This window comes from Schistosoma mansoni, chromosome 3 (genome assembly GCF_000237925.1).
Source record: "Schistosoma mansoni strain Puerto Rico chromosome 3, complete genome".
NCBI classification, from domain to species: domain Eukaryota; kingdom Metazoa; phylum Platyhelminthes; class Trematoda; order Strigeidida; family Schistosomatidae; genus Schistosoma; species Schistosoma mansoni.
In genome coordinates this window covers 14,691,719-14,703,827 of record NC_031497.1, presented here as the reverse complement: position 1 = coordinate 14,703,827, position 12,109 = coordinate 14,691,719, and the positions used below count along the sequence as shown (strand labels likewise).

The window sequence follows — 12,109 nt, the reverse complement described above, 5'->3', positions numbered from 1 at the left end:
TATTACCTCCCTAAACCTACCCTGGTAATATTAGCTTATTACCCAGAGTGATTAGGTGTCAAATTGTTTTCACATTATTTTATTATTATTATCCTTGTCTCCTCTTACCCTTATTTCCAGTCTAGTTGACCATTTATTTGTATACATAAATGTTCTTAACAAGTATATGTGTGATCAGATTGTTCGAAATGTATTGCGCTAATATCGAAATTTATCAAAGGGACTAATTGCTTTAAATTAATTTATTTAATTGAATATAATTAATGTGAATAAAACTGTTTTATTACCATATTTATATTTATGTAATTTCAGTTACTTGCAATTGATAACGACGCAGGAATAAATGGCACTGTCAGATATGAAATACATCAAATAACGCGGGAAATTATAAAGAACAATGATCAAATAAAAACTATAAAAGATTCATTTTCAATGAATCAGTCAGTTAAAAACTATGAATTCTTAAAAAATTCTTTATTTACATTAAATCCATTGAATGGTTTATTACGTTTAAATACTCAGTTCTCTCAATCAGATGTAGACAAGATGATAAATATTCAAATAAAAGCTTATGATTTAGGTATACCTATATCAAAATATTCCTATATTACAATTCACATTAAACCAGTAAACATCACACCATCAGAAACAAAAAATGGCTTTGATTACGAATTAGATGATGATTACGATGTTGATCATATGGAAGATTGGGAAAGTGATCATCTCACCTATTCAAATTGGAGTAATCATAATCGTTTTTCTTTAAATAATTACATAATCTTGTCTACAGTGGTGGTATCTATACTACTATCAATTATTTTAATGTGTTCTGTAGCTTGTATTATTAAATATAGAAAACTCAAAAACAATTCTGTAAACCACAATTTGAAAGATACCAACGGACTTGATGAAATCAAAGGAGATTATCCTTTTAGTGAAGATGGATTCCAGAATATAAGTAAGTTTCATAAATAGTGGTAAACGTTACTGGCGAAAAATCAGACTATTTATCTACAGAAAAATTAATGTAACTCCGTTATTGTATGCGCAATAAATACGTCAACTTTACACTGACTAACAACTGTATGATTGTTGAAGTCCTTTGGTTTGACTTATAATAATGATTGAATTTTATCTTTCAAGTGAAGTGATAAAGTCAGAATGACCTCTTTTTTAACGATTATGGTCTTTGGATACAACTGAAAGTGAAATCTGAACTTATATTTTGCAGCAAATGGCATTAATCAACAAGGAGTACCTCTAGTCTTGAGACAGCTAACGATAGGTAGAGCCTTTGATGTTAAAACTTTCAGAACCTATGATAGGCAACAGTTCCCGCAAAATTAAAGTTGTGCCAAGATTTAGGGATTTTCGCTTTTCTCTTTCAACTATTTTACGTTGAGTAGCTGCACAAAGTCATCTGATAATAACCCTACATTTTTCAAAAAAAATGGAATAAGGTTAAATTTCATCTTATGTTATTCCATGGTTTTACCAAAAAATGTCAAAGGTGAATGAAGAGGTTTTTTAATTTCTGTGGAACTTCATTAAGAAATGATACTGTCGGTTGTCGTAGTTATATCTAATACACAGTTTATGTATTTATGTCACTTCTATGACCTATAATTTAACTGTATCCAAAATATTCGTTATTCTAGCTAGAAAATGTTATATAATCCGAATGAAGGTATTTTAAGTTGATAATTATACTGATTATCTGATTTTATTATGACTATCAAGGACTGTGTGATTAACAGTTCATAAAAAAATTGCAAAACGTTTTGTCACATTGACAAATCAGAGACATTCCACCACTCTTAATAAACCTTGCAACGAAATACAAATCTATAAAGTTACTGCGAAGTAAAATTCGTCGAACAGAATGTTTCTTTAAAGAACTACACAAACTTATCTATATTAATTGATACTGTTCATAGTTAAAATCAATTGATGGAAATACTTGAAATTATTCACGTGTAAAAACGTAGTTTAAATAAAATAGAATACCTATTTTATGACGGTTAATCTGAAGGGAGTTTCATGAATTATTGTACATCAACCTTCTTTCAGTCTTATTATACGTTGGGACGAAGTAAAACGATCAAACACAGAAACACTTAGTTAAAAGGAGAGATTCACTATGGTACAATTTCTTTTCGCTTTTCTCAGCAAACGAATGTAATAAAGAATCAAAGCCATATATAAAACACATCTCAACAAATTTCTATTTTTATCATTGAATTTAAAAATTAGAAAGCGTTAGGACTATAAGATGTGTTGCCCTAAATTGTATGATTACAACTAAAATGTATGATAAATTATACCTTTATGTATGTCCTGTTAAAAAAACAGTATCAAATTATGGTATGCCCTACAGTTCATGCTCTCTTATTCTCGAGAACCGTATCACGCTCAAACATAATGACGGACAAATACATAAATGAAACCAATAAAATTATCGAGAAATTTCAAGCGAAATGCTTAAAATGTAATTCAATTAGCAAATAGACTCATGTGAACAATTTACTCATTAGCTCATTTGAAATTACTCAAAATTATGAAAATTATTTTATCACAAGGATTAGTTTTGCATCAGTTTTAAATATTTTGATTGACACTGAAAAAACATAGAACTGTCGGATATTTGCGATTATTCAAAGTTACATTCAGGAAATTTGTTGAAATTAGCTACTCATTAATTTATGCGAAGTACTACAGTTAGGATGTATTTGTCTTTCAATCTAGTAGAACGTTAATATGTTTGTTGTTTTTTATTATAACTAATGTTAGCTGGTAGTAATTACATGACAAAAATGCTCACTCCAGGTTTCGGGGTAGCTTGCCGTTCTCAGAAAATGGTACTAACAATATTAAGAAAGCTTATTCATCCTGTGGTATTTGTCCTAGAGGCACTTAGTGTCTATCAGACAAATTATCATTGAGAAATTTACGTATATACTGGTCACCTAATAATTGACTCCATGTCTTTTATCTGATATTGATGACTCAATCTTTGTAAACAAACTGCAATGTATAAATATAAGCGGCGCATCATTGTGTTACCCTAACTCAAAATTGAAATAATTTAAGGTGGCTGAAAGGCTCTTTCATACTTCTTAGCTAGTGGTTTCTGATGTCTTATTTTCCAGTAAAACTATTTTAAAACTGCAAAATACGAACTAGGTTATCAATAAAATCTTCATGTGACATAAATGCTAATGTAATACAAACAATGTTTCTACTCATTTATTTGAGGATACAAGTCATATTTAGTGTCTTCAATTCTTGCTTATGTGGATATTCAGATACAGATCAAAAACCGTCTGTCAAATCCAAGATAAAATCTAGAACTTATTTACGTGACCATTATAACGGAGAAATTTCCCATATTATGTTATTATTTCTTTACTATACCGTAAAAGAGGTAGTCATATTTTTCTCCATTCAATTGAATATCGCCTAAATCAATTTTTTATAATCTTTTATTTTATTTTTATTTCAGAAATGAGTCCGATTAGAACGAAATTCATACACGATGACAATATTCATAATATTGATTCATTATTACCCAACTTGATAAGTGAAATCCCAAATAATTCAATTACATCTTGTAACATTACACCTACAGTAAATTATGCAACATTACAATATAATACATCACTTTCCCAATATGTAAATAATCATCATCATGAAACAACAAATTCTACACTTTCTTCTTATTCTTCAACTATACAACCTACTGTTCTTCCACAACCTTTAATTGTACGTTTAGAACCTATTTCTACAAATCTTTTAGCTAATAATTGTGTACAACCAATAAGTATATTGTATTCTACAAATTCTAAAGAACAAATTGATCTGAATTCAGTAAATCCTTTTTCTACTACTTGTTATCCATCTACTTCATATACTAATCATTCCTATAATGATAATAAATTTATTGATGTAACAAATGAAAAGTTTGAAGATTTACATCTAGTTTATGACCAGACAATAAGAAAATTATCCTATTTCAATGATGAAAATGTTTTAAATAAACATAACGATTATGAATGGAATAGTTTAACTAAGTCTACATTGCCAGAACTTCAACAATTATGTATTCATTCACAACCAGTAAGTAAATTTCATCTTTTATAACAAGTAAACCGTTATTGATCTACATGTATTTACAATTAAGATAGATACTTTCATTTGAACTATTAGTATATAAATAAAATGTATGTAATTCCCTACCAAAAACTTCATTAAATCCAAAACTTTTCTTAACATTGACTGAATGAACTCAAAGGGACTTAACTACAACCATGAATATATTATGCTGATTATACAGAGAACACTTGTACATAGAAAATGTACATTGAAAAGACATGAGATAGGCATGTCAAACTGCAGAAATTAGAAGAAATACAATTTTAAACTTTGAGAAATACTTATAGCAAAAATAGGCTATATGTTTTTCCTTCAACATGTTAGTGGATATTTCGGGGATTTTTTTTGTACAGAATTGTTCCAAATATTAACATTGTTTTACGTAAAAATGAATAGATGTAGGTTTGTTTGAAATTCGAACAAGCTTAGAAGTACTCATAATCTAACGGTTCATAATGTACTCACTGTTTAATGAACCTGAAATATAGACAATATTACAGGACGTTTTATTGTTTGTCTTTCATGCATAGGGTTTATTAATGAGATTTATTAATTAATATTAATTTTCTGATAATTCGAAAATAATTTCCAATACTTTAACTAAATCATTTTGACTTATTCGAATAAAACTCACTAATATTATACAGTTTGAATCGGTTGAAAAAAATAGTTGTATCACTCAATGCAGTTACTCTGCCATTAGCTCTTCTAGAGTTATTCCCGGTCTCAATCTCAGGTAAAGCACGAGGGTTGGACGTTGAGTCGGCAACCACATCCCGCAGGAAAAAATGCTGCTAAAAATACGCCAGCCAGATAAATAAAATTTAACCGTTTAAACTCCGCCCTCCGAGTTGAAGGAAGAATTATGACAGCTAATGATGAAAGCCGAGATTCTTCGAAAGTCGCGAAGCCGACGCCCCTTCTAACAACCAGAGCAACAATTAATATAGGCAAATGGAATGTCAGGGAGAACTAGTCAAATAGAAACGGAAATGAGGAGATACAACTTGATGGTGCTTAGAATCAGTGAAATCCATCGGACACAAGCTGGACAGTGAAACGAATGCAATATTGCTGTACTCCGGTCACGAAGACGAAAATGCTCCGTACACTCGAGTTGCTCTGATGTTTTGTAAATAAGCGCGAAATGCATTGATAGGATGGGGATTTCATGTATCCATAATCATCATAGCATCCTTCGAAACAAAGAAGGAGGGAATCACAAAGAGTGTTATCCAGCGTTATGCACCCACAAATGATAGCAACGACTATAATGATCAGGTGTATAAGAGACTCCAGTCAATCATAGCGCATTGCTTAGGAACTGACCTGGCCATCCTGATGGGAGACCTAAACGCCAAAGTCGGAATGGACAACACCGGATATGAAGATATCATGGGACGACATGGATTGACTGGGAGAAAGGAACGTGAATGGTGACAGATTTGAGAATTTATATGCGTTCAACAAAATTATTATAGGTGGCACAATATATTCCTCCACAAACTGCATCGTTTACGAGATAGTCTTATATATACCACTGAAACTATCATAATCAATATTCTCAAACCTTCGTAGTCGAAGGAACTTGATACAAACCCTCCCTCTACCTTGGCCATCGACATAGATAGTAACAGTGTAGCTTGAAATAGAGCTTTGATTCCTATGATCTTTCTGACATTTTGCATCCTAATAATCGTCTATATTTTCGTAATTGTCGGTAAAGTGATTGGTTACCAAAACATTTTGTTAATTATTTTGTGAATTATTACTCAATCCCTTGGACCTATCACCGAATGCTTTTAACTCATACAGATAATTACTTCAGTTATAAGAATTACCTCATCCCACTCTTTTTAATAACTTAGTCATAAATATATATTATTTTAGAACCATGGTGAAAAACTAAATGAAAAGAAATATTTATGTCTCCTATTACCCTGTTCACTAAATCTCTGAATATAGATTCTGTGATAATTAGGAGTATTTGAACTATAGTATAAACTAGGAATCCCAGAAACAACGCAATTTATTCAAGAATTACTAGATGAACACGAACGAATGTATTGTATTTGGAATTCGAAATGAAGCAGTCATCAAGTACGAAGGAATCATTGGTTCATATAAACATCGAGGACTCTCACTTTACTTTGTAGTTTGATTTACTTGATCTTTTTTATGTTAACAGAGGTATTCTGATGAAAAACCTCACTTGAGAAAGCAAGACACAACTTAATGAAATGCAGGCGACACACTTTGAGTAGTACAAACTCCATGAAAATCTGACGTTAATTAGAATAAGTCATATATTCCTAAAAAATTTTCAAGTGATATTCGTCATGAATATACTTCAAGTCGATTCAGTATCAATTACTAACTGGACCATATAGGCAGTAAAGCATATCCCCTAAAAATATTGTTTATAATTAAATTTTCATCATGTTTCATTTTAATAAAAATTTATTTCTATACTCATCTATGGAAAATATTAGGCTACTTAAGGCAATTTTCTCAGTAGTAACGATTAAATAATTAATTATGATCATATTCTTGGTAAGATTACAGTTATAGTGTCACTGATAAGAATAATAGAAATAGATCGATAAAATGAGTAAATATTTCAAATTGGAAAGTAGATATGAAGTAAAAAAATATAATTATTGATATAATCTTTAGGCATGAGGCATTAGTAGGAGACGATTATGTAAACAATCCAATTATATATACAAATAGTTAAAGTCAATGTACAAAAGTAGTGATTAAAAACACAATAAAGATGGAATAGAAACAATAGAAGTGTCTTTGAGGTTCGCCGTGAGTAGAAATAAGGGATGGTTTGATTAACGGGAAGGTGTACTATGAAAAGGCTCAAAAATCTTTAGTAATATTTTTTTGCTTGATTACTACTGATTAGTCGAGTCAAAGATTAGTCGAGTCATTAGATTATCTTACGTTCTGATCTTTGATTGTACATTGTGTTTGTTTCTATCGACTTACGGAAACTTAACAGACAAATTCTATCTTACATTTGGGTCATCCACAACTAGTAAGGAAGACTCACTTTTAAATACTCAATAGTTAATCTTTTCCTAGGTTAATAGGACAAGACTTTTAAAGTAAACGTTTATACTTACAGTTCCGATATTTCAGTTTTCATGAAACGGTTAACTCAAATTAAACTGATATACATTTTAAAGTTTTAAATCATCAGCCGACTAAGATATATTGAATGTTTGTTTCATCCTAGTATAGAACTAATTAACAGTCCTTATCCACGACCTCTTAAATTATCTAATTCATAATAATCAAACCTCTGGGTTAGTACATTATTCTCTATTTCACTAACTTCCAGTTATTTACAACTCTTACTTGAGTAGATTCTCGTTATTGTGAGACCATCACCTATTGCAACTGATGGTATTTTTCTCAAGTTCACCCCGACTAAACTTCATTCATCACATTTTTCCTAATAGAATTAATGAAACTATCTCTTGATTATATTCAATTAACTACATAAACAGGCCATTTCAATATCATTTAAGGAAAATATGTTTAAAAATTATTTAATCCATGTAGGTGAGAAAAAAAAAACTATTTTACCGACTTTATTAGTTCAAACCTTTTATACAAATTTAATTATATTTATTGACACGTAAACAACATTGAATCTCATCTATATTTATTCACTTGAGTAACTTAATTTTAGTCAATTTTGATTAAATTATCTAAACGACACCATATTGATTTTTTTTTCTTTTTTTTGAAATCATGTTTTGGAACGAATACTTTAAACAAAATTTAAAAGTAAATGTTATTTATTACTTATTTCAATGTAAAAAATAATCAGGTAACTAATCGTTCCCATTTTCTCTTTTATTGATCTTTATTGGATATCTCTGTCACGATAAAAAGACTAGTAACTTTAAAGAATCTAAAGTTTATAGGTATCATTACCAAGTTTTGATTTGATAATTTTGAATAAATTGAGTATTGGGTAAATTGTTATAAATAAATAAATAATATATTTGTAATATCGCAATGAGTAGAAAAATTAGATTTTCTGACGTTTCGTGACTTAGTGTAAGCCACTTCTTCAGAGAATAAATAACCAAATTAATTTGGTTATTTATTACAAATATTACAAATATATTATTTATGTATGATCTAAAGTTTAGCTATTCAAGTTTTAAAAGCAAAATGTTTCAGATGAGCTGAATATTAATTTAATCACACTCGATATTTAGTGGTCGCTATTTAAATAATCTTTCACATGAATGTAAACAACTTCTTTTTTAAATTCACTTGGTATTGTTTGTTTGAATCTTCCCACTGATGTTTAGGACTGAAACTGGCCAGTCTCTAATTGGCATATGTGCATACTGTGTGTAGTGCCTCGATATAGCCAGTTGCAGTCCTAAACATTAATGGGAAGGTTCAAACAAACAATACTAAGTGAATGTAAACTTCACCCCATTACACAAGCAAGTAGCCATCAGGATTCAGTAGCTGAGTGGATAACGCAATGGCGTTTGAAGCGAAAGGAACTGAGTTCGAGTCTCAGAGTGAACATCAACTATGAGATGCAGGTACATCCAGCTGACGAGTCCCTAATAAGATGAAACGCGCGTCCTGGATTCCACTGCTAGCCACTATCCATCTTACTTTACAATGCAATACTGTTTTAACAATGGGAATTTAATCCTTTCAATTCAAACTCATTAAGTTTTAATCATGTATACTACGAGGAAGTTTTTAAAATGTTCATTGTTTCCAAGAAATGCGTTGGTCGTGATTTAAAATATACTTTTAAATAAATGACATATTATCAGTTGCCAATGAGAGTAGATTAAATCACTATACTTGAAGTTAAGGTCAATAAACTCTTATCGCCAGCTTTTTTATTGAATTTTATATAGGTTACCATGTCAACACATATACATTTTGGGGACTAATGTTTAAAAAATACTATGATAATCATAGAATAAACTTCTGTTGTAGAAAAAATGAAATTTTTATTTCCATGGACATTCTACTCATATATATATATATATATATATATATATATATTTGTACAAACTCTAAGTAAGGAGAATGATGAATGAATTTTACGTTCTTCTTTTATTTAGTTGTATCTCACTGCAATACACTTAAAATACCTTGTTTATTGTAGAGGTAAAGGTATGTCGTTATGATGCATATTTAACATAAGTGTAATCAAGAATATTTGAATTTCGGCTTAAAGATGTAGATCTGTAGTTAAAATTTAACTGAAAACCAAGTTCGTATTTCAATATAGTTTTTCTGATCTTTCCTACAGTCTGTCAGCATTACCAACATAATTTTTTCTTACTCTTTGAGGAAACTCTAACAATAGAAAAACTTCGGAAATCCATTTTTCATCTACCGATATTATAAAAGTACGTCACTACTATTATAAATCTGAACAAACCATCTTATTCATTTTTATCGACTAGCCAGAATATTTTATTCCCAAAAAGTAACATTTTAAACTTAATGGTGGCCAGTTATTATTCTTTATTGCGGAGATATTCAGATATGTGCTAGATTGTTTTTGTGTAATCATGAAATGCTTTCACAAAACCCCCATAAAAATACCATCAGAGACAAACGAAATACGTTCAGATAAAGCAACTACGTTTTTTCAAAGTACACAGGAATATTTTCTTCTTTATATGATACGAAAAATCGTCAGTCAGTAGATCGCAACCGTTTGGGTTTCAGACAAGTTTTTAATTACTGGCAAGCTGAATGCTGCAAATTGTAGAACTTCATAATATCTTGCTAGGTATGCTATAAAATTTTAAAATAGTAGTTTGTTGAAGCACTCAACGGAGACCTTCATTTGTATTAAAAAATGTATATTAGAAGTGAACTGAGTTATAAATAACAGCATAATAAACAGAGATGGCATTTAATCAATTTAAAGCTTTAAGAGTAGGTAACCACTGGAACCAAGCTACTGAGTGAATTAGTTAAATCACTTCTTCGAAGTGAACTATAAATAACCTCAAAATACCATAGATTATATACCAAACAATCCATTTTTATCCAAATATGTAGACATATCTTCGTAGTTCATAGAACGCAAGCATGAAAACCTAAAGAATGTCAAAAAGAAATTCATTTATAACAAAAGTGTAAATCATGTATTTCTCAATAATTTATAAATAACTAAAAACCTTTTGTCCTTCGTACCCTAAATAATTTTGAAGAATGATCTTGATTAATTGTTCTTTACAAAAATATTTTTGTGATAAGATTATTTTAGTATTAATGGTTTTCACTTGCTGACATGAAGCATAGGAGGGACGAACATTTTGGTGACAATTAGCATAGTAACGTTTTTGAGCTTCAACAGACTAAAAATCACAAAATGTTCGAAAAATAATAATCCAGTTAACTTATAACTCGAAGTAATGTTTTTTTAGATGTACTGTATACTACAAATCTGACTAACAGAAACTAGAGAACCAGTGAAAACAAATATAGCACTGTTCATGTGCTTCTTTTCAGCTTTTCCATAGTGTATAAATGAGTGAACCTATTAATCTCATGTCTTGTGATGACTGTAGCATCTTTGAACTAGTAGCTCACATTCCACACTCTGAGCAATTGATCATATAATCCATATATTATACAATATGAGTGATAGTATCTCTCTGAATTTTGACAGTAGTGTATGCTACCAAAAATAAAATGCTATTATAATTTTTGGGTTAATCTCAAATCTGGTCGGCTTGAACTATAAAGTGTACCAAACACCAAGAAGCAACAACTGTTTTATTTTCTCTGATTTCATAATGATTTTTAAACTAGGTTCAGTTCGAGACAAGACTAAATCTCAAAACTAAACTGATTTGAAAAATTACCCTACTTACAAATAAAGTTCACTGCATACCATTCAATTCACTTTATATTCATGGCTCAATCACTTTGATGGACAAAAGATAGACAATAAGTTCTGATTACATAAGAATACTATTGAACTAGTGCATGTGATTTCAATGTTCAGGCATTTAAATTAACGTTCCGTGACCTCTGAGTTAATTCCTTACGTCCAAATGAATGTTACACTGGATTTATTCTGTTTTGTCACTGGTGTAGTGATATTGCATCGTACTTTTAATAATGTTTGTTTGACAATAACATTTCTCTGCTTGATATTATCTGATATAATGATAAACACTCTTATAATTATAGAATTACAAAATAACAACTAGACAAAATATCAACTCATTCATCCTACTTAAAATAAAATAAAGCCATTTTTAGCAGATACGTTTAAACTAGAAACTAGGATATTTTACTTGTGAGATATTTGTTGTGTCTACTATTTTTTGGACAAACTTAATTATGATTTCAGTATTCAAAAACAAAAAAAGAAACACTAACATATTCATAAATATTTATTCAACTGCTACAAAGTGCTTTAAATTTACGAAAGGAAAACTTATTTACTTGTTTGTTGGCATCATTGCTCCAATGCCAAAATAGTGAATTATGCAACTTTTCACGATTCAAAGCTTACAACGCGCGACAAAATACTGTGTTTAATGTGTAAGAAATTAAAAAAACAAAATGCACGGCGAAGTCAAAGAGAATTGTATGCGTATGTGATAAATCTGTTTAAAATACGTATTATAATCATGTATACAGATATTCTGAATACTTATAAGTGGTAATTTGAAGTTTATTATGTACACATATTTATATCAGAAGGGGGTTTTGTGGAGATTTTAGTAATTTATATAGTTGAGATCATGAGTCAATTGCAGCTAGACTACCATCGAAAACGTGGAAGCACTGGACGGCCGTTTCATTCTATTGTGGGACTCCTCAGCAGTGCGCATCCACGATCCCGCCTCGCAAGCGAGATTCGAACCCAAGACCTACCAGTCTCACGCCAGAGCACTTAACCGATAGACCACCGTTGGAT

The 12,109-nt window shown here is 30.3% G+C and overlaps 1 protein-coding gene and 1 non-coding gene across 2 annotated transcripts in view; both read left to right on the top strand.

Annotated features, from left to right (window-relative positions):
- Smp_131600 (putative cadherin) overlaps nucleotides 1-12,109 on the top strand; it is a gene marked incomplete at both ends in the record, with an annotated part of 29,991 nt that overhangs the window by 10,434 nt on the left and 7,448 nt on the right. Inside the window, 2 exons of the mRNA XM_018799360.1 lie at nucleotides 313-958; nucleotides 3,503-4,116. Coding sequence (XP_018651157.1) covers nucleotides 313-958; nucleotides 3,503-4,116 — 1,260 coding nt within the window. The remainder of the gene's footprint in view (nucleotides 1-312; nucleotides 959-3,502; nucleotides 4,117-12,109) is intronic.
- Smp_tRNA_00205_Pseudo_TTG.1.1 lies at nucleotides 8,649-8,720 on the top strand. The gene has a single exon. It is a non-coding gene (tRNA).